Source organism: Dipteris shenzhenensis, chromosome 1 (assembly GCF_047967505.1).
Source record: "Dipteris shenzhenensis isolate YYH24624 ecotype China chromosome 1, Dip_SZ_1.0, whole genome shotgun sequence".
In the NCBI taxonomy this organism is placed as follows: domain Eukaryota; kingdom Viridiplantae; phylum Streptophyta; class Polypodiopsida; order Gleicheniales; family Dipteridaceae; genus Dipteris; species Dipteris shenzhenensis.
The window spans coordinates 71,920,607-71,945,371 of NC_141596.1; the positions used below are offsets into that span (position 1 = coordinate 71,920,607).

At 39.0% G+C, this 24,765-nt stretch overlaps 1 protein-coding gene across 1 annotated transcript; it reads left to right on the top strand.

Annotated features, from left to right (window-relative positions):
* The first annotated feature begins 1,609 nt into the window (after nt 1–1,609).
* On the top strand, nt 1,610–2,377 carry LOC147906332 (transmembrane family 220 helix protein). The gene is made up of 3 exons (XM_087372373.1): nt 1,610–1,720; nt 1,851–2,162; nt 2,243–2,377. Exons 1-3 carry the CDS (start codon nt 1,636–1,638, stop codon nt 2,314–2,316), a joined length of 471 nt encoding a protein of 156 aa, XP_087228499.1. The 5' UTR covers nt 1,610–1,635; the 3' UTR covers nt 2,317–2,377.
* Nucleotides 2,378–24,765: the final 22,388 nt, after the last annotated feature.

A 24,765-nucleotide genomic window follows, 5' to 3' on the forward strand; every position in this document is an offset into this window, starting at 1 on the left:
AGTTTGTTCCTACATGCATGTTTTCCATGGAGTGTTTGTAGCGATTTGAGTAATTGCTTAAAAATTACTAGTTGGCCATACAAATTAATAGTATGCATTGAGATTTTGAAGCATAGGAGCTATTTCACTTTAAAATGTCGATGCCTTTTGGTATCATTTACATTGCAAGGAGTTTCAAGCTTCATGGCAATGCAAAGTATGCCTCATGCTTTTTATTGGGAAGTATTTTAGCTTCATAAGGGATCTAGAAATCCAAAATGTGGTTGCTTTTATAAACAATTAAGGCCACTTCAAGGTGCTTTCATGTTCATGTAAGGCCTTCACTTACAATGATGCAAAGTTCCATAAGTATTTCATTTTCATAATTATAAAGCAATGCAGAGTATGGGAAGCACTACTTTATATTGGGAAGTGGATCAGTTTCATAAATATGGGATGTATTTTTTAATAAATCATGGTTATAAAGCAATGCATAAAGTATTTCAATATCATCAAGCATGGGAAGCATTGCTTTATGGGTAAATGGGGATTTTAGTTTCATAAAGTATAGGAAGTTTTTCTTTATAAAGCATGTGAATAAAGCATTGCATAACTTTAATTCAGTTTCATAAAGCATGGGAAGCATTGCTTCATGGGTATTTTAGTTTCATGGGGATGTCAAGTTCATAAAGCATGGGAAGTATTTCTTCATAAAGCATGGGTATAAAGCGATGCATAAAGTATCTCAGTTTCATAAAGCATGGGAAGCATTGCTTTATGGGTATTTTAGTTTCCCATATGCTTTAATTACTTGTTTGTAACACTTTGTTGAAAGGGTAGCCTGCAAGACTTTAATTTTTACAATACACTAAGATGTATCTCCCATCACCAAGTATATATTCATGTATTTCCATCAACATATGGAGGACCATTCAAAATTTTCCCTCTTTCAACCCTGTAATAGAGAGAAGATTTCAAAGAAGTGGTAGATCATTTTTAGACTATATCTAACCCATGAGAATGTCAAGGAAGCATATGTTCGCAGCAGTGACTCCTCGCAAAGACATTAAGGTTGCAGTCACTCCAAGCCATGTGCCATTCCCCGGGAGCTAATTCAATATCTATATGAGTGTTATCAATTGCATCGTCGTAATTTGAAAATCCTTAGAGTGCTTGGAAACCTTGCTTGACTTCTTGCATGGTTGTTTATGTTGTAGGCTAGCATATGAACTACCCTTTGTTGAGAGCATTGACAAACTGCTTGATAACCTTGCAAGCACAGTGGCTATGGCTGAGGCGATTGCAATCACTTTGGGATGTGAAAAGCTATTGTGAGTTGGATACACAAGGTCTGTGGAAGCTCTGGCTATGCCAATTGTAGACAAATTCGCAGGTGTCTCCACCGAGTTGCCACTTGCGGGTCCCTATGGGGGCTCAAGTCCCGGACTTGTTTAGCTGGTTCATGGGGTAAAGTAACTTAAGATAACAAGATGATGATGATATTACTCGAGGGTGCTTTCTCAGGCATCCCAAAAAAAGAACACATGTTCAGGAAAAAGTCAACGTCCTCCGCTTGTAAACCAGAGGCTCGAGGGGGAGGAGGAGGAGGAGGAGGAGGAGGAGGAGAAGAGCCCCGGCAAGCAAAGAACGACCTGCATGACGCTGGGAGCTCCCAAGATTGGCTGCGCGTTCATGGCAGTCCTCTTCGCTTACTCTGCTTCCGTGCAGCTCGACGACATTGGTACTTCTTAGCCCTTCAATCTCACTATGAGTTTTCTATAAATCAATATCCAAAGATGGTAAAGGCGGTGCAGGTCGGCATTCTTACTTATCCTTTGCCATGCTGAAGTAAATACGAATGGGTTTCGCAGATTGGTATTTCTGGTTACCTCTGTACACCTCGGCCAGTTTCCTCAGTGTTGTGCACACAGTAACCATGAGCAAGGCCACTAGGAGGGCCGCTTTATTGATCCTTCTGTTCGGGCTGGCTCTATTGGTGAAGGTGAGTGTGGAAAGTTGCGTACAGCAAGATGGCGGGACAATGGAGGCGCTTTTATCGTTAGATATGGAGAAGAGAGTGGTGAGGGAGAAGCTTGGCAGTCTTCTGGTCGTCCTGGCTATGAGGCTACAGTTGGATCTGATGGGCGACAGTTCGATGAAGCCTAGGACGCTTCCTGCAGTAGGTAAACTGGCTATTGTTTTGTGTTTCTACTGCTTAGATGCCTTGACATGCAATTATACTGTGAATGTTTGTGGCATGCAGGAATGTGGCTGTTCATCGTGTCAAGCATCGGGCTTTGTGCAGCCTATTTCTTCCCGTGGACGAAAGTTCATTGAACAACCCAGTCAGGTCTGCACTTCATAGTGCTCACACAAAGCATTTCGCTCCAACACTAGAAAAGAAATGCACACGCCAGCCAGAGTCGGCGTTTAAAAGTTTTCAAGTTTTTAGTTGAGAACTTGCAGATTTTTCAGCTCAAATGTAACTAAATTGCTTAAACTTTTGCAGATTTTACAAAATTAAGAAAATCTTTGTTACATGTGAAAATGATAATTTGGAGATTCATTGTATATAGTTTTGTAGGTTTTCTATGAACATTGCTTTTAACTCTCTTTCGGTCCCCTAGATTAAGAACCAAATTTTTGGCAAGTTAGCGACGATTGTAGCATTATTGGCATACTCCTTTTTTTCTCACTGATGCAACTTGCTTGTATCCTTGACATGATCTTCGATCAGTGTCGTCAATTATGTCTTTCAATTTGTTATCTTAATGGCACATCCTTGAGTTTCATAGTCATCTTATTTCATGATTCTAGTAACACGTGTATCTTTATGTTGAATAGATGTGAGCTTTCTAGGGCCTCTCATAGACCTTGCCTTGGTTCCACTTTAGTTACATTACATGTTCATAAAGCATTATGTATCATGGGATTGCATGCCATAGGGATTTAATGCCATCCCCTGACAAAGTTACGGCAAGGACCCCAATTAAAGTTCACCCAAGCAAGACATGGAAATATAATTGCAAGGAATGGAGCAGAAGCTCCACCATTTGAAAACAACTTAAACTACTCAAGAGTACCCATTTACCAAGAGAGCAAAAGAATTAGGCAGCCTACCTTGGGTATATGTATTGCAAGTACCACTTTGAGAGTTGTTTGACTTGATAAGTGGTGCTTGAGACCTGCAAACAAACCTAAATACATAGAGAAATGGATAGGTAACAAACAATTTATTCAGCTTGAGACTAGCTTGTCTAATAAACAAGCTAACTGCTTGCAAGCATGAGGGGTCCATATGCCAATAACATGCCCATTTTAGGATCCAAGTGGAAAGTAAATGCCTTATGCAGAGCCAATTGGATGGGGAGCCAAAATCTTGCCATCTCCAATATAGCATATCCACATGAGTGAAAGACAATGAAGAAGCTCAAAAGCTACAACTAATTGCATATATCAAAACCGTCTATGGAAGTATAAAAATATGAAGAGACATAATGTATAAAGTTCATTGAGTTGAGACTTTTGGCAAATGGATAAATAGAATATAGCTTAGAAATATTCATCCAGATTCATATTGAAAATGATGGGGGTAAGTTCATTGTTTACAACATCCATCAGCCATAGTAATTGCAGTTTCCTTCTCTTCTAGGAATACTTGAGTGGTTTCTCCTCTTCTAGGGTTTCCTCTACCTCTAGGATTTCATGTCCCCCCTTTGAGCGAAAGGAATATGCTTCTGATGTTGATGCCCTAATGAGGTCGAGACTACTTGCCATGGCTATTTTCTCCTCCTTGATTGCTGAATGACCATAGTTCTTGCCTTTAGGTCCATGGAAACCTCTTCCTTCTCTAGCTAAAAAGGCAATTTTAGAATCAATGCTAAGACCTCATCTCATGTGCTCAAGCCTACATGAGCATATTTGACATGAGTTGGAAGGAAATAAGTGCATCTCTTATGACCATTGCTATCACAAACTAGTCATTGTCCTTCCTAATCCATGGAGGGCAATCTAGAGAGAATTTAGATTAGTCACTCTGGCTTGATCTCTTGACCAATTAAAGGTAATTAGTCTCATGTGTCTTTCAATGTAACCAAGTAAGATGATCTTAGACATGTTGGTGGTGTTGAGGCACCTCTCAAGATCCTTTCATCAAACCATGGTAGATGTCTGCCCTTGAAACTTGGGTATCAGGAAAGTCATATTGAAATTTATGATGTTCAATGCAAGCTGGGACTTCTCATCCCAAATAGATTATTTCTTTGTTAGTCTTGAAGCTAATCAAGAGTGAGAGGAGTTGTTGAACTTGTATGTGGAGGATCATTTCTCCTCCATTTCTCTTCTCAGTTCCAATGATAACATCCCCCAAACTCTTGGCCTAGAAGATGTTGACCATCTTGAACCTCAAGCTTTGATAGTTATTATCATCCAGCTTGATATTCTAGACTAAAAATATAACATCATCATCAATGATGAACAATTTGGGTGCACAAGATCAAAACTTGTATTATATAATACATAACAACAAAGCACTAATGATAGTTAAAGGCTTCATGAGGCCTAACATGAGTGAGTGTCGTAATAAATAATGCTGAAAAAGTCAACTGGTGACTTCACAATGCTGACAAGTGAATGCAACCATGTGCATCTATCCTTGTTTGCATTAGTTGTAGACTTACTTGTGCTCATCTTGTAGCTTAGGGAGAGCTACACTTTTGCCTCTTATATTATTTCATTTGAGATTCCTAGCTCATAATATCACAACTCGAAGTGTTTACTTCTAAAATGCCTAGGCTTCTTTCAATTTTGACAATCAGGTAGAATAGTTGGGAGAGACATTTCGTACTGCTTGATCCACCAAAAACTGGGACTATCACTTGTCTCAAACTTGTCTTGTTTTATAGTTTGTGGGTCAATAAAACTTTAAAAACCTTGAATTGCAAAAGATTCCATTCAAATCACTCCGAATTTCAAACTATCCCACTCCTCTTAGAGCATCCATTGCATTTCATTAAGTCAACATTACAACAAAAATTATAATCCTCATGCTTGGTAAGGGAGTGGTTGGCAGTGGGCAATTTCACTTGGTGAGTCACTTTGAAGTTGGATCATTTGCAGTGAACCTGTGGAGATCTAGGCTCGGGCAACCCTACTTGTCCATGATGCCATGCAACAGTTGAGTCAGTTCAGCATTGCATCTAGGAGTGCAGATAGGCAAGGATGATCTGGAAGAGTGTTGCTAGGATTTTTAACATTTTTCATAGAGCACCCTTCTTCATGACTTGGGGAGTAGTGGCACGGTTATCTCTTACTAGCCCTTAGGTGTTTTTCGAGGGACATGATTTAGACTCAGCATTCATTATACAACGACACTCTAGGGAGTCTTGTTCTCTCCAGGATGTTCCCTTCACTCCTTTCAGAGCTGCTCATGCCTCGATGGAGACATCATGGGAGATTCTAGCTATCATTGCAGCTTGGCATATTTGGAGGGCCAGATGTATGGAGGCAATGGAGGATGTATGGAGGTGATGGAGGGTTCTTAGATTCACCCTCTCAGTCTATGGCTAGTATATGGATGGTTACTATACACACCTTGGTGGCCATCTAGCAGAGCATGCAGGGATCCTCTAGAGCAGCTACTGCCAGGAGAGGTATTTTTTTCGGAGTTTAGAGAGGATCTCGTTTCTTCTCTGAGTCTCCTTCAAGGTTGAGGTGGCACTTTCAGCCCCCACCTTGAAATTTTTGTTAGCTTGTTTTTCTCTCTTGCTTGACATGATATATTCCCGCATTTGAGCTTGCTCTTGTGGTTTTCATTCATACTTAATGAAGTAATCTTTTTTGGGGGAAAAAAAGTAATCTAATACTCTTATAGCCATGCTTAGAGCACTAGAAAGTCTCCATAAGAATGGACATGAAAGAAGTAATATCTTTCTTATCAAACATCATCAAAGGTACGAAGAGCTGGATGTAGGCAACCAAAATTGATTTTACAATATGAAGTCGAATATGAAGAGGCCATATGGCTAGCTTCCAATATTCCCATTTCTTTTTTAGCTTTGCAAGTGCCCAATCCATTTGCTAGAGATGAGTTATCATCCATCCTAGAGGATAACCAAGATGATGAACAAGTTGATTGGGCAACACAATTTCCACAAGCCACAACAAGGAATGTCTGTCTTTGGCATGTAGCCATATCTACACACACACACACACACATGCACGCGCACATGCACGCAAGCCTAGCAAAAGCATTCATGCATATAGGTGCTTATGTTACATGATGAATGATAAAGATAGTATAGGTGTCACTAAAGGTAGCGGAATAGTGCAAATGGGTAGATTATATTATTGAAAACCTTGTGACATTTCAAAAAATACTAGAAATGACTACCAAGATCAGGTCTAAACTGAATGAAGATGAGAAATTCTTAATGGGATGTACAACAATAAAATTTGTATTAATAATTTTAAATTATAAACAAGACTATGAAAATATAACAAGCTATTTAGTAAAACACGAGCATTAGTCCAAAGAGAGGACCTAGTACATGCTATGATCCAACATATCTTAGCCTTTGTTAGCAAGATAAGTTTCAATAATCCTATCTACATGTTAATTATGTCAAGAGTAAAAGTGGTGTAATGGAATAACTTCTAAATGATTGCAAATACTAAAATGATATTAAAAAATTTTCAATCTCTTGATTTTCAGTTCCAAGAATGTGATGTCCAAATTCATGAATCTAGAGTCTAGATTCTCAATGCAAAGTTTCTTTAGAATATGAATTTTAGTACATGAATTTCAACTAACTCCTCCAAATAAACCCTTAGGTAGCACCCAAAGTGGTCCTTACCTTTAAATATGATTTTAGTGAAGAAACCGAGAGATATTTAACAATATGCAATGTACGGGAACTTATGAGAATCAAAGAACTACAAAAGGAATAACAAGGCTTCATGAAATGAAAACACTACAACACTCTTGTATTCAAGAAGGTGAAAAACGACATCTTGAAGGATGTTCGACTCACTGATTACATCTCGCCATAAGGCATATATAAATAGTATGAAGTTGGTATCGCCATTACAAGTCGATCATCATGACACAGCGGTGGAAGAAACTGGAACAACCAAGGAGATAGTTCTCCATAAATCAAGCCATGAACAAAGCCAAGATCATGGTCGCAAGTCAAGCTGTCTCCAAATATCCCATGCAAACCATGCAATTGTGCCACTTGGCAAAGGATGGGCAAAATGATCTAATGTATGAAAATTTCCCTGCCAACAAAATCTCAAAGGACCCAAAAACAAAAGGGTCATGAATCCGAGTTGACAGATGAAACAAAAGCCAAAAATATCTCTCACAAACAAAGTGAGGATTCACAAAAGCCTTCTACCCAAAAACATCACATAGTCGACCTAAATTCCAAACCAAATGAATCCGCTAGACCAAAATGACCTGAAGTATTCAAGAGAAAACACAAAATGTGATCAAAAAGACCTCACCTCAACCCTTTTTGGCTTACAAACTGATCACTTTTATTGACAGTTCCTACTTTATTTGTTGCTAATGTAGCATGCACTCTTAAAACACGTACTCTCTATAATCAACATCAACGACACATAGACCTACCATTTCTTCTGCAACAGTGTGAGCACCTACCTTGCTGGTAATGGCCTCCTTGTTCTTCTTAGATAGATCCTCTTTCTTTTGAAAGCAGTAATCTTCCTTATGTCCTAATTTTCCACAATAGTCACACTGAAATTGTTTGAATTTGCACTTTGAAGTAGTAATCGTATATACCGTTTTGTCTTCATTTTTCTTAGGACTCTGACGTTGCTCTTCATCCAAAGGCGTTGCTATTAATTCCTCTAGACTTATGCTGGCATTGATATGCAATATCTTGACCAAATCATCGTATGCATGAGGTAGACTCGAAAGAAGAATAGCTTTTGAGTCATCATCCTCAATGTGACCACCTAACTCTGTGAGTTGACGAAGGATGGACCGCATTTGATTCAAGTGCTCATCTAAAGTGACGCCTGCCTTCATTTCAAGGCTGAAGAATTCCTACTTCAACAAGACTTTAGAATTCTTTAACCATGAGCCATACAACGTTTCAATGCTGACCCAGTTTTCGTGAACTAATTTTTCAAAATCAACATGATGATGAAACTTACTCCCCAGCACTCTGCCTAGGATTCCAAGTGCCTTCTCGTTGCATGCTTCCCACAAGTAGATTTTCTCCAAGCCTTGATTGTTGTTGGGCTTCTTCTCTGTACCCACAACCACTACCCATAAGCTCTTTTCCATGAAATACAATCTCAAACTGAGTTGCCATGTAGGGAAATTTCCCCCCATGAAAGTGACCAACTTGGCCATGTCGTTCTTTGCTTCCATCTCGACTCCTGACGCTTTGATACCAACTAAAGAAATCGAGAGCTATTTAACAATATGCAATGTATGGGAACTTATGAGAATCAAAGAACTACAAAAGGAATAACAAGGATTCATGAAATGAAAACACTACAGCACTCTTGTATTCAAGAAGGTGAAAAACAACTTCATCTTGAAGGATGTTTGAATCACTGATTACATCTTGCCATAAGGCATATATAGTCTCAAAGGATAGTATGAAGCTGGTATTACCATCATAGGCTGATCATCATGGCATAATCACCACATAGCAGTGGAAGAAACCGGAACAACCAAGGAGATAGTTCTCCACAAATCAAGCCATGAACAAAGCCAAGATCATGGTCGCAAGTCGAGCTATCTCCAAGTATCCCATGCAAACCATGCAATCGTGCCACTTGGCAAACTAGTCCACCAACCTACCTTGACTCAAACCTTAGGACATCAAGGCTTGTTTCCAACACTTAGCACCTAGTAATACTCCTAGACCATTTGTGGAAAAAATATAAGTCATCCCATGCTCAAATGTAACTTTGAGCATAGGAGTGTCCAAATTTTAGGAGTTTTATGTGCTAAGATACGATATTTTGATAAAAGGAGACCCACAAAACCCATGCAATGAGGAATTTGCTCTTATGAATATTTGGGACTTTCCTTTAATGTTTGATAGTGGGTATTTGCTTTTATCATTTGTAAGCACTTCGATATTTCTTTAAATGAAAGATTGCTATAGCGTACTCTTAATCATTCTACCAACATTTTGATGGATAGAAAGTAGAAATAGTAGCAATTGTACTATTTCTACATATATCAAGCATAATGAGCTTTTTATTTTTAACCACATGATTCAGACAATGCCATGCCACATGGGGTGGAGGCCACTTACTACTTGGGGAAAATGGAACAAGTAATGACACACACAAAAGAGACAACTCTACATACACAAGCTACTGATAAATAAGGGCCAAGTTCATAGAGTTGCAACAAGATGTGAGCATTGCTACATAATAGAGCACTCAAAAAAGCCAATGCCAAACACACAATGAGAAAAAAATAGAGGATTCCATCATAGTGCCACATAAGCCATGAATGCAAAGATGTTGTTATAGCTAAACTGTGATAAACATAGTCCAAACTTTACTATACCCTTCCTTCTCAAAGATTCTAAGCTATTTATAATCACCATTTCTATGCTAGATTTTATTAATATTTTTCATCGCTATGTTTGTAGAAAGATTCTAGCATATGAGTGTATTTTAGAAACCTATTCTATAATAGATATTTAGAAACCTATGTGGTTTTCTACTTTCAGCTAGCAAATACCACATAGTATTTAATTATTCCCCATGCCTCAAGGCAAGAATGTGCAAGTACTTTACATTGCTTATGATCCATCATACCCCAAAGAAAGCTCTTTACATTTCTTGTATGCAAATATAAACATACTTGACCCAACTATTTTATTACCTTTGCTACTTGGTGAGTGCTTGGTAGCATTGTGATCACCTTATGAAAACTTTTTCTATGTAAGAACTTATTAGAAAAAGGTTTAGGAACCTATCTGGTATACAAAAAGTTCTAGATACCTATGTGGTATGTAATTCTTTTGGCTAGCAAATACCACGTTACTTTAAGTTCATTTGAATGTATACATAGCTACCATTTCTATGCTAGATTTTAGTAATATTTTGCATTGATATGTTTATAGAAATAATCTAGCACATGAGTGTATTTAAATTTGACCATATTTTGATGACAATAGTCAATATTATAAGAATAATAGTACATGATTACCTAAGTGCTAATTTTTAGTTCACTTTAGGGCTCCATTGGAATAAGCTAAGCCTAGTGCTCAAAATTAATTTGAGCATTTCACCATGTAAAACTTGGTACCATGCTTGCTAGCTTATAAAGGTGAGAACTTATTAGAAAACTTGGAACCATCTCAGCTACTTTGTAGGGCTATGCTATTAGTATTTCTTATGTGCTCTTAGTTACTTTTAATTAGCATTGCAATGTTGGTCCTAATTTACAACATATCTAAAAAAAAGTGCCTTCAAACTTTTAATTTGAGCATAGAAAATATGAAAAATCTTGGGAGAATCCATTGCACCACATTAAGGCAACATATCTTTGCCAAAAAGGGCAAGAACTTGCTAAGAAGTCATGTGTCCTTTGATCTCCACACCAAATCCTCAATACTTTCAAATGGAAAATGTTGCACTCAAGTTTCCATGAAAACAAACAATAACGTAGTCTTCTATTTGGGTTCTTAAGTCATGCTTGAACTTAAGTTAAGTATGGCATTGTGAAAACCTTGGGACCATGCTTGGTAGCCTACGAAGGCAATAACTTATTAGGAAAAGTAAGAACTAGCAAAAACACGATGTTTATGATTTCCCATTCCTCAAAGCATGGATGTGCAAGTACTTTGCATTACTTGTTTGCAAATATAAATGTACTTTACCGACTATTTTGTATAGCTATGTTACTTTTGCTACTTGGTGAGTGCTTGGCTATGAAAACTTTCTCTATGTAAAAACTTATTAGAAAAGTTTTAGAAGCATATATGGTATTTGTTACTTTTAGCTAGCATTGCAAACTAATACAGCTGAGCAACAACAAGAGCCAAACATGCCCTCACCACAAAGAATAAGACTTCAAGCTCAACACGAAGCATAGAGGGAAGGCCCAATAATTGCAACATTACCAATCATGCTATCCATCCCCATGGTCAGTAAACAAGCCTGGTGATGTGATCTGAAAAAGGACTAACAAGGCATTTAAGATTCAAGAGATAGCCGACACGCATGAATTTTCCTTGTAGGAAACACTTTCATTGGTAACTTCAAAGCTCACACACACAAACCACAAAAGAATAAGAAGCCTAGAGATCTTATGAGATTGTAGTGCAAAAATGGTGACAGTGACAAGTCAGACAATATCTTCTAGCTCTTGTGCAATTATAGAGACCGTTAACCCTTGAACCGCAGAGCACTTCCAAAAGCAAGTCCTTAAGATTAAAGCCACTTGAAGCAGAGTTGGAGTGAGCATTGAACCTTGCGATTCACTTAATATTAAAACCAAATCTAGGAACCCCAAACAAAGGACAAAGTGGGGCTCCACCTAAAATGCTAAGGATGGTGTAAAATTGCACCATCTAGATAGGGCAAAGTGAGGATCCACCTAAAATGTTAAGGATGGTGTAAAATTGCACCATCTAGATAGGGCATTAGGGGCAAACCCTAACCCTAATCCTAAGGGGTACTCATGTATATATTCATGTTTATGTTCAATACAACATAGTGTATAGGTAGCTATATCATGTGCACTCCTCTCTCTCTCTCTCCCTCTCTCACTCCCCACTTTATCATGGCATCAGAGCACCAGGTGCTCCCAAGCCCTTACATCTCGTCAAGGCACTAAGCCTTTTGCAAAGCATCCTCCATTGAGAGAGTTTCTGTTCGAGAGAGAGTATAAGCCCTTCTTCCATCAAGGCATGCAAGCCCTTGCTTTGTCGAGGCAATAAGCCTATCATTTGACACATCTTCTTCTAGCTATTCTTGTAGAGCTCATCTTCCTTTTCGTTCAGTTCAAGAAGCTTTCCATTCCACTTCATGGAGCTCTAGTTATGGTATTTGAATTTTTGTGGGTTTCCTTAAGTAATTTCTTGAGTGTTCTATGACTTTGTTCTCTTATTCTTTGAGAGATCTCTTGTGTGAGAGAGAGAGAGACTTGCTTCTCATTCTGAGAAAGAAAGGTTACTTTGTGAGAAACCTCATGAGAGATTTGTGTTAGAGGGCTCCAACTCATGACCTCTACACCAATAAGGTGACCCTTCAACAACCACAAAATTGCAACAGCCGACTCAATTTCAAAGGCCGTAGCAACTAAAGATATCCAACATCATGCTTCAGTAGAGATGACTCCCAACAATGCTGCCTTTAGCAATGCCTCACCACGCACAAGCTAGACAAAAGCTCTAAAGCACAATGCTCAGCAAAGCTCCATCTACAAGCACTCAATGCCTCATCAAAGGCTTCAGGCTCTAACGTCGCTCTACATAGTGCAAGCATTAATGAATCCTCATAGCACATGCACAATGATGACAACCGTGGGATCCCAAGACATAGAGTTGACTATCAAACTCAAATGCAACATCTAATGGGCTAGGCCATAGTAGCATAAATGGCAACGACACAATCCTCCATCACCAACAAAGTTGATGCCATCCAGGATAGCCTATGAGAACGTCCTCGACCATCTACCTTGATGCCTTCTAGCCTCTAAATGAGCCTCTACAATAGGCCTTAATGGCTTCATCTACAATGAGCTCCATGTCAGACTTAAATGAAGCTCAAGCGCTCCACACATCAATTGGTTGCATCCAACTCAACAATGCCAATGCCTCTTAAATGTCAGCACTCCAAGCGAGATGGAACCAAAGCAAGAGCAACCTCCAATGCTCAACCATCTTCTCCACGAGGAGACCAACACAAACAAGTCCCTCATCTACAACAAGCTACAATCGTCTCCATCCTTAGTAACTCACAGTATCACCTCCAACAATGGGCTAATGCGATAGCCAAATGGTATTCAACGATATTACATAGTAGCACCACACTCATGGTAATGCCACAGACAACAACGACCACAAGCCACACTTCCACTCAACAAGCGAGAAGTCAAAGCAACAACTACCTCTATGAATCAATGACTCCAAATCCCCCCTACAGTATAGAAATGACCCAACCAGCTTCCCTTCACATGACGGCTTCTACACAGCCACTGCCAACCTCTATGTGCCTCGACAAGCACCCTCAACAACCACCTTCACGAGCCCTGCAATGGTAGCAGCTCCCCTATGACTTGCGCCCTCCCACAAGTGGATGGAACTCCCAATAAAACCTCCCAACAAGCTCATGAACATCACTGTAATGCCAATGGAGGTTCCACCATGAACAAAATCTTCCTAAGACTCTATCAGAATGTACAGGGATTCCGGTCCACCAAAAAGAAGCACATGGGAGCTAGAGTGATGATAAGCCTATCAAACCTCACCACACAAGAGGATAGGTTAGGATTTTGCCATGTGGCATGCCACACTATCACATCCACGCTTTGCCACAAAAGCCCTAGCGGCATGTCAGCTGACACTAGGGAGCGTCACATCAGCAATCCAGTGTTGCCACATTATCTTGTCCACCTGTGCTACCACATCAACACTCATAGTGCCACATCATCAGTGGCCACCTCAGTCCTACCATGTTATTAAGCCACATAGGCAATCCACATAGGCAGTCCACCTGTGCAGCCATGTCAACAACATAGTCAACATGTAGCATAAGCATGCCATGCCATCAATGCCTTCTAAGCATTGAGTGTCCCACAGGCACACTTTTGTAAATAGCATGTGACCCACACTGCCATATCACCCTCCATGCCACCTCATCCTTTTTTTCGTCACCCTCTTGGGATCAAAGTTTGACCATCCTTCTGAGAGCCATAACTTTTGATCTAGGTACTTGGAGGTGATCCAAAAAGCAAAAATGATCATCAAATCATGCTCTACATGATGAGCACCTCAAATGTGTCTTTGGATTTTCCACAAGTTAGCATCATCAAATCCTCATCATAGAAACCACCTCCTAATCCATTGCAACCACCGAGCACATAAATGGACAAACTAAAATTCATTTTGTTGCATTTGATGCTTCTATGTGTAGTCCAGTTGTAGAATAGCATAGCCTTAAAGGAGATTAAACTCCACCAAGTCAAGCAAGCCATTGCCATATTACCCGATTAGTTCCCACCGATGTTAGTCCCCTCAAATCTATCATCAGTACACATATTTATACATTAGACACCAACTCAGTCTCTTGGCATTCAACAATTTAGCATGTTAGGGTGACACTTGGTAGAGTCATCTTCGTCAGATTCAGGATTGATGCATTCTTCTTGCACACACATATGCCACCCATGTAAAGTCACACATTGTTGGCTATTTTTTGGCATTGGTTCATACACGCATACACATCATCCTTGTATAGCCTCTTGGCTACTCCCCACATAGTTGTCCTCACCTTACGATAGGTTTGATCCTTGGCACACACTTGTTCTTCCACCACAACTTGGTTTTGACAATTTAGCGTAGGCCCCAATGGCAGCTCTCACACAGTGTTCTCATGGGTAGACAGTCTCACCACCAATACATGGTTAAGCCTCTTGCACAAAGCACCAGACCACCTCCAACATGGATCTATTCACATCATACAACTAATGATATACTAGTCATGACTCTGAATGAGATTCGTGAGTCGAAAGAGAACCTACTATGACCATGTTATAGTTAGGAAAATTGGACTTGGAATGGGACCATGGCCTTATAGCAAGGAGTCTGTCCTTTGATACTGGTAATTAGAAAATGCCAACAGGACATCAAGAAAAGGTATAAGTATACGGAGGTTATATCTGGATTTTTTGACCTTGGGAGTTCCCTTGGACTTGGTTGGAACTCCCATATTTATGGTTTGGTTGAGATTCCCACTTATTACTTGGATTTCACTAACATTCTATATATATTTCCTCGTATCTTTAATTGCCCACCTCTCATTACTATTGAATAGTAAAATGCCAGGATTTGATTATGCTAATCTAGATCGAGTGACATGGATAATAATTGTGTGCTGGCATTGAACCTGCAGTCCCACAATTCATAGTATACATGTTCTAACGTGCTATGTTTGTGGATGGATGCAAGTGAGTCGGCATACCTCTCCATCAGATTTGCATTGAAAATTCTAAGGTATAAAGATGGTGTTGGCATCTTCGAAGCGTACTGTACAACGGATTATTTCCAAGTACTATTAAATAGTATTGAACATTCTATTGGAGACTAGCCATCAATATTGTTGTACTTTTTGCAATGTTTTGACATGAATATGAGTATAAAAATTGACTTTCACTTTATAACTTTGTTAGAAGGAATAATATGATATGAATTATTCTCACATATGGGATGTGCACAGTTTTTGAGCAAAGACCTACGAGCAGAAAAGTCCGAGCGATAATTTTTGACACCAACTATGCTAGTATATTTCTCAAAGGAATATATAATTCTTTCTTAATTTCTCATTTATGGAACCATGTACTTACTTATTTTTCTTTATAACCCTCATTTTAGAGAACATCATCTATATATGAACAAATAGTGCACTTTAGAAACTCCTATAATTACCTCCCTACCATACTCTCTTTTGAGGATTATGGTAATTCAATAAATTTAAAAGATTTTCCCTTATCTTTAGCAATCCCATATTTGAAGCTCTCATATAACAATGTACATATGCCATATTCCTTGGATGTGTAGGAAAAAGATATTGGAAACCTCATACTTGAAGCCATTATAATCAATCATAAATTAATTGATCATAAATTAATCTCTAATACATTATTGAATATGGGAAGGCAAGGGAGGGATTTTCAAAATATTCCCAATTGTCCAAACCTAAGTACTTTTAAGGAAATGTGGTCCTTGCTAAACTCCATCCTACCATAATATGAATTAGGGAGAAGTTGTAACTCTCATATACATCTTAAAATTTTTAATTTATCTCTTTTATTGTTGGAGGTGCAAATCTCTCATGGACAAAGGGGATAAGAAGAAGGAGAAAGGGTTGAATTATCCCACATACAAAGGTGTGTGGAAGATGAAGGGACATAAATAGTCCAAGTTGCCCCTCCTATCTTCAATTCCCCCAAGCTTGCCTTTTGTGGAGGTTGGAGGGCTGACTAGGCAAGGGTGCCTTATGGCAGGGGTGGGGACCTGCCATACACACATGCTAGAGCCTCCGTAGTGGCCATGAAGGTTGTGCACTTCCGTGAGGTGCTAGCGGTCTTGGCGGGGGGCACGCTAGGCACATGCTCTTGGATTCTAACATGGTATCAGAGCCCGGGTCTGATCCCCGGCCACCTCTCTCCATGATCGATTGGAGGGGGGTGTTGGAGGTGCAAATCTCTCATGGACAAAGGGGATAAGAAGAAGGAGAAAGGGTTGAATTATCCCACATACAAAGGTGTGTGGAAGATGAAGGGACATAAATAGTCCAAGTTGCCCCTCCTATCTTCAATTCCCCCAAGCTTGCCTTTTGTGGAGGTTGGAGGGCTGGCTAGGCAAGGGTGCCTTATGGCAGGGGTGGGGACCTGCCATACACACATGCCAGAGCCTCCGTAGTGGCCATGAAGGTTGTGCACTTCCGTGAGGTGCTAGCGGTCTTGGCGGGGGGCACGCTAGGCACATGCTCTTGGATTCTAACATTTATAACTATAAAAAATATAATTTTAAGCCTACCATTGCATAGATCATGAAATTTTGAACATTTTTCCTTTTAATAGCTCCTCAATCTAAGCTAAGGAGCAAAAGTTATGACCCCTTCTGCATAGGCTCTCCAAGGGTATTTCGCCGATAGAATAGGGTTGGGGCAAGCTCTTCAAGCCATATTCATATGGCAGAATACACCTAGAGGGTCTATTAAAAAGGCATTATATATTTTTCTTAGGTCATCCTGAGGAATTATAAAGAGCATGTTTGCTCAAAATTTCATGATCCAACCAATGGTGAAAGGAAAAGAAAGGATTTTTGAAGGTCATAAAATAAGTCTCCACTTGGACATTATATATGTATATCATATAAAGGTATATTTATATTTATATCTATTTATCAATATTTCATATTTACTTACATATTCCTTAAAATAATTTAGAATTTTTTGATTCCCAAAAATGACTTGAGCCTATATATTTCTCATATATTTTGACCCCTCCCACCTTTTGTTTGCTCGTCATTGGGTGGGTTTTTGCTCGAAAAATGGAAACCCCCTCACATAGGCAATATTAAGAGAGTGGTTAACAATAGATTACTCTCATTAAGTGTTTGAAAAGGGCAAGAGTGGATGTTTGTAATTGATTTATTTTGACATTGGAAACTGGTCTAGTAGTGTAGTAGGATAGTTGTTTGATAGGCAACACACACACACACACACACACACACACACACACACACACACATAAGTATATAAATATTTAAAGTATTAGAAAAGTAAAACAATTTTTAATCTAGGCATTCTTCAAGGCAAATTAAGGTAAGAAATTTTTGACATACAATCTAAATTGATTAATCTGAACCATAAAATACATAAATATATAACTAAAATCAAACATAAAGAAAATCTATAATCATAAACTATATATATATACTTTTTTTAAATAATTAAACTTAAATTTACAAATAAAGACTTTATATGCAAAATCCATACAAAGTTATTAAGAAGTCACAACAATAACAACTAGTCAACTAAAAATAAAAAGAGCTTTTAAAACCAAAGAATCAAAACTATCCTATTCTTTAAGAAAATGTCGATTCCACTTTAGAAATAGGTTTACACACACACACACACGAAGTGCAGCACAAAAGTTGCTATAATGGAAGAGGTCCACATGCCAGCCCGCCAAATATGAGATCCACATAAAAATGTTTGTGGAATATGAAGATTGATAATAACGGCTATCATGAGAAAATATCTATCGTTTACGAAGTAAGCATGAAAGTTCATTAAAAATTTCAAGAAATCATAGGGTGGATTGTGATCCTTCACACCCGATGACACACACTCAGTAGAGGTATTTTGTAGTTGCATTGTTCTCTCCATGTTTTGTTTGCATACCATTTTGAAGATAGTTTAGTATTATGGTATGCTTTTCCTAATTTGATTTGTGTGTGTGTGTGTACATGCATGCACGTGTGTGTGTGTGTGTGCATGCGTGCATGTGCGCATGCGAATATATAAACAAATGCATATACATATATGCATATACACATATATGCTCACACACAGACACATACGCACATGCACGTGCGCGTGCGCGCATGCACACACACACACACACACACACACACACAGATACATATATATACACTTATGTGCATGTATGGCTCTCATACACTATCTAGTGCTAGTTAGCAAAAAGAGAGGGCTATGCAAGAACAAGTGACACAGAGCACCATCCTTAGCAACATAGACCCACACCAAGGAAAATTTGGGCAGCACCTCCACTATAGCTCAAAATACTCTCACCATAGATGAGGCCAAACCTCTCGTATAATAGTCCTCAAGCATGTATGCACCATGTGACACAAATCAACTCCACAAAACAACCACCACAGCAAAGAGAACACTTAAACCCTTAAATCCATGCAATCCTTTTCAAAAGGAAAACCCAAGTCTTCTTCTCAGATCAAAAGTGATTTTGTGTAGAACCTCACAATCTCCACATACACCTATGGAAAGTGTGAGCATGCATCAACACCCAACCACCACATAGCACAATCACATGTCTCATGGAACTTGTGTGCAACAAATCACCATAAACATAAAGAGGTAGGCAAGATTTTGCACATCACGTACAAGAGAATAGTGCATCGAGAAGCAATAGGATATTGATACAATATGCATAAAAGCAAGGAAATACAATGGTGGAGCAACAAAACGTGCTAAAAATAAGTGATACAAGCAACATGATATTGATATAATATGCAAGAAAGCAAGGAAATACAATGGTGGAGCAACAAGACGTGTTGAAAGTAAGTGATACGAGGCTAAAGAGAGAATAGGAGCAGGGTGCATCAAGGCTTGGTGATTGCATAAGTACAAGGGCAATCCCAAGGCTCAATTTATACATGTAGAGGGGATAAAGAACATACAAAATCTTGGCTTCGACTCCACACAAAGTTTGCTTCTCCAAGAAGGCTCCTTTAACAATGGTTTGGCATAAGTTTTCCAAAAATAAGGTGCCTTCCATAAAAGGTTGGGTAGCATTGTGTAAATTTGATTCACATCTCAAATTTTATTAAAAAGTCATATATCACAATTCCATCCTTCGAACAAGAAAGAGAGCTCCTCGATGGTAGTTTGGAATCAAAATTTATGACTAAAATAGTAACTACTATTTTTTTTGGAAAACATAACGTGCTTTATCCATATTTTTCTTCTTTTTCCTGCCTCCACACATCTAATGGAGGTGAGCACCTATCTTGCTTTTATTTTTCCATTCTTAGCCCATACCAAACATGGTACTGCCCTTTGGCACCTTCCAATATCACATGTCCATCCAATACCCATCGAATTACCTCCTAGATTCTTATGATTTCCCACTGCCAAGGACAAAATCTGGGTATAAAAAGACGATGCATCATGATAGCCATCCATGATGTGGCATTCATGTACCATCATAAAATCTCTTGTTTTTCCCAGTTCAAAGCTAGCCCCTACCTCCCTGACCCCCCCTCGCACCCCCCACCCCCACGGGTATAAAGCTTGCATGCTACATACATTATTCTATCCAAAAAAGTTGATTCAAACACAGTCCTACCTCAAGTGCCTACTATCTTCTTTATGACATCATTACAATCCTCTGCCGAGTCAAATACTCCTACTTTAGTCATTGGTTCACATCTAGTTCTATGAATAACACACTTACCATGGTCATATTGTAGAACAAGAGGACTGAGAACATTAGTGTAGGTCACAAATCCTCTAGGATCATAGGGTACTCCTATCATGCCCAACCAAAAAACAAGTCATCACAAGAATCATGTAGAGGACCAATCATCTTCTTTTTTGCATGATTTCTGAGATTTATAGACACATCTTCTTCATTTGAAACATGACGTCAACATGCTATGAAGAAATAGAAGGTGTAGACACACCCTCTACTATAAAACTTGCATGCTCACATATGTTCCACCCAAGCTTCCAAAAACACTTCCATTAGTCGAACAAGACTTGCTGCCTCCATAGGTCCAAATCATCCCTCGTCACCACACATAGGGTAGTTGGAATATCCAGATGAAAGGCAAAAGTAGCTTCATGTCTTCTTGAACTTCCTACACAAACACATTAGCTCATACCATGCACATAAGGTCTCTATCATAACTTGCTTCACCTAGAAGCTCATTGGGTTGACCATTTGCATTAAAGTACTACACCAAACATTCTTCCACAATCATTGACCATAAAAGATACATGCATATAGCATAGAATAGCTGCTATAAAAAGAGAATTTGCCTCGCACAATAACTGGACAACAAGGGTAGATCTCACACCAAGCTTGGCATATATATCCAATTAATCTTTTACATCACAAGGCATCTATCTTTGAAAAAATGATGCTCAATCCTATTGCATTAAACCATGCACACAAGCATTCAAAAATTGTTGTTTTCCATGTTTAGTATAAGATCCAATCCACCATGCATAACCTCACATCCATCCTGTGCCTCTATCTCTTTAATGTTATCCTCCTATAGCATCTCAAGCTTCAAGACCCTAAACATTTCCTCAAGGTTCTCCCCACCTTGCAAGGCAAACTCAAACTCAAGTGAAACACTCATCCATATGACTGTTAACATCACTCTAACTACCTTAACACATTATCACTCATGGCACCAACCATACTATCTAAACCCTTGTCTTTACATGTATCATAACAAATACCACATCAAGCACTTTCCCAAGACACATCCATGTGACTACCAACATCCACACTAACTAACTTTAACACATTATCACTCATGGCACCAACCATACTATCTAAATCCTTGTCTTTACATGTATTATAACATGTATCATAACATATACCACCACAAGCACTACCTCGAAGGCGATTATGATGGTCACCATTCAACAAACTTTCATCCTCAAACATATTGGGACAAAGACTTAAGAACACTACTTTTCACTTTCTCATCTTCACACACAGCCTTGCATACAATCTCCATACAATATAACATACTAAAAGTACCTTGCTCCAATAAGACCCGTAGTAGAAGACCAATCCATCAAGGCAATGTCCTTCTAATACCCATGATGAGGCACATCATTGTATGCATCCTCAACTTGATCGATATAGACATTGCCAAGTACCTCATTTAAAAGCATGCAACCAATGTTCTCATGCATTAGATCACTTGAAAAACTTTCCACATCTACCCCTATACCATACTTACTATCAAGAGAAGCACTAGACATGGAATACCATACTTGATCATAATATTAGCATCATACTAACATATCATCATTTAGAGAATCAACATCACCAACAAGCATAAGTGTTCTTACCAAACACACATCTAGCATCATAAAGGTAAGCATCATCCACACCATTTGTACAAGACTAATCATCACGATCATCTTCCAATATCAAACTTCCATCCTCAACAATTGAATCTTGAGTTCATAGGGCTCAATGCCTTCTCCTTGCAAAAAACCATTTTTTTGATCTTCTTCTCCTTTTAGTACTCGGTCTCCCTCCTTCTTTGCCTTCCTTTCCTCCTGACATGCCTGGATGGTCCAACTTCTTATAGAGGAAGTTGATTCTTTTCCCTTCCTCTTGTTCCTCTTGGTTCCCACAATATCCATATTTGCAATCTTTCATGGCCTCTCCAAGTCTAGCATATGCACAACACTTTCTCTTACCTCCTACTGAGGTCTCATCCTACATAGTACTGATACTGCTCTTTGTGCTTTATCTCTAGTTGAGGTCATCCTTGCATTTGCTGATTCCCATTGGCTAATATTTGAGGCATTATGCCACATTCTAGGGGTAAATTGGAAAGTCTTGCCCAAGCTCCATCCTCGGCTAGGGACTATTGAACATCCCATGTCCTAGGACTCCACAATTCCAACATTGCGAACTTCCTCTCCCTTGGCCCATGCCATTTGTTCCTCTGCCTCTGCCTACATGCTCCTCCACCCTAATGGCTTCATGTGAATTCCTCCTATGATTATACTTCTCTTTGGTTCAAATTATTCCACCTATGCTTTCAGTAAAGGAATGCCATTTTGCTATGAATCTGTCCTTCAAAATATCCATGGCATCTCTAGGATTAGTCAAAGCTTGCAAACACCTCTCCCACATTCTAATGAGCTCCACCTTATCAATACAATCCTCCATATTTCTCTACTTTAGTCTTCCACCATAGGTCCATAACATCATCACATTTGTATTACCATGTCCTAAAGGCCACTTTCAACAAACCAAGGTTCATTCAGAGTAGCTACATCCAAACTATTGTACCATATCCTTGATTCTGTCTTGAGCCCCAACACCAAGGTGAAAGAGTATCTTTGTCATTCATCACACAGAAGGTGGCCACGTAGGATGATCTGACTATCTTTCCCTTCTTCTCCAAAAAATAATAAAATACCCAAGTTTGTGGGCATGTACCTATGCACCATCAAGCGTGCTTTGTAGACAACACAAACAACAATTGATTTGTAACCCTCCTTAGTAGGATCACAAAACTACGAGAGTGGTTTTCAACTCCCATGCACACTAGCTATTGCTAGCTAGTAAAAAGAGGAAAATAAATGACATGGAGTACTAGCCTTAGCCACATAGATCCACACCCACCAAGGAAAATTTAGGTAGCACCTTGACTATAGCTCAAAAACCTCTCACCATACATGGGTTAACATCTCTTGTGTAATACTCCTCAAGCATGCATGCACCATGTGACACAAATCAACTCAACAAAATGACCACCATAATGAAGAGAATGCATGCACCTTTGAATCTGTTCAACCCTTTTCAAAAGGAAAACCCATTGCTTCTTCTCACACAATAATAGATTTTGTGTGGAACCTCACAACCTCTGCATCCAATGATGTAAAGTGCAAGCATGCATCAACATCTAACCATCGCGCCAATCACCACGCAGCACAAACAGAACTCTTATGGAGCTCGCATGCAATGAATCATCATAAACATAAAGAGGGGAGGCAAGATTTATGGATCACCTATGAGAGAATAGAAGAGACCATGTGGAACAACATGATATAGATATAGTATGCATGGAAGCAAGGTGGAGGAGTAAAACCTGCTCAAAATTGGGAGATATAACCCCCAAAGAGGGAACAAAAGTAGCATGCATCAAGGCTAGGCAAGTATAAGAGTAGCCCCATGGTTCAATTTATAGATGTTGAGGGGGACAAAATCTTGGCTTCTACTCCACATAGGGTTTGCTTTCTCGGAAGGCACTTCCACAATAATGGTGGCACTAGCTTTTCTAAAAAGGAGATTCTTCTGCAAAAATCTAGGTAGCACTATTTAAACTGAACAATGGATTCATCTCTTGATTTAATCTATCCAACAAAAGAAAAGAGCTCCTCAATCGAGGCTTGGAATCAAAAATTATGATGAAAATAGTAACTCCAATTTTTTGTAGAAGATGTGACCAGCTTTTTTTCATAATTTCCTACTTTTTCCAGCCTCCACGCTTCCAATAGAGGTGAGTGTCTAGCCTACATTTCTTTTTCTATTCTTAAACCCATCCCAAACATGGTACCATGCTCTAGCACGTTCTAAAATCACCTATCCATACAATATCCATGGAATTACCTCCTATATTCTTGCAATTTTCCAATACCTAGGGAAAAGCTTGAGTATAAAAAAACCATGCATCAATCCAATATATTGTCTTGAGGCCCATACAAATAAAAGAAAACTTTGAATAGGAGAAATAGAGATAGATAGTTGTATACCAAAACAAAGCAAAAGATACACATAAATAGAGTTTTATATTCTATGCCCGATTTTGTAGACGTAGTAGCATACAATTGCACTCTACATACTCAAATCTTCACCCAAAATGAAGGACCTTTCGTACTCAACTCTTGGACCATCTCCTTTTTAGAAAAGCTGGTGCCAAACCATTGATGTAGAAGTGCCTTTCGGGAAAAGCAAACCTTGTGCTAAGTAGAAGCCAAACTTATAACTATGCTTGGCCCCCTTAGCATCTATAAATTTAGCCTGGGGGTTTCCCTTATACTCATGCAGTCACCTAGCCTTGATGCATGCTGCTCTTGTTCCCTTTTCACATATATCTCTCAATAATATCATGTTACTTCTCCACATTGTCTCTTCTATTCTCTCATAGGTGATCCATACATCTTGCCTCCCCTCTTTATGTTTATGGTGATTCATTGCATGCAAGCTCCACAAGAGTTGTGTTTGTGTTGCATGGTGGTTAGATGTTGATGCATGCTCGCACATTCCATTGATTTATGAAGAGGTTATGAGGTTCTACACAAAATCTCTTATTGTTTGAGAAGAAGCACTGGGTTTTCCTTTCGAAAAGGGTTGCATAAATTCAAGGAGCTTGCATTCTCTTTGTTGTGGTGGTCATTTTGTGGAGTTGATTTGTGTCACATGGTGCATACATGCTACTCACATTTATATCAGTACATTGCAAAAAGTACAATGATACTGATGATTAGTCTCCAATAAAGAATTCAATTATATTTAACAATACT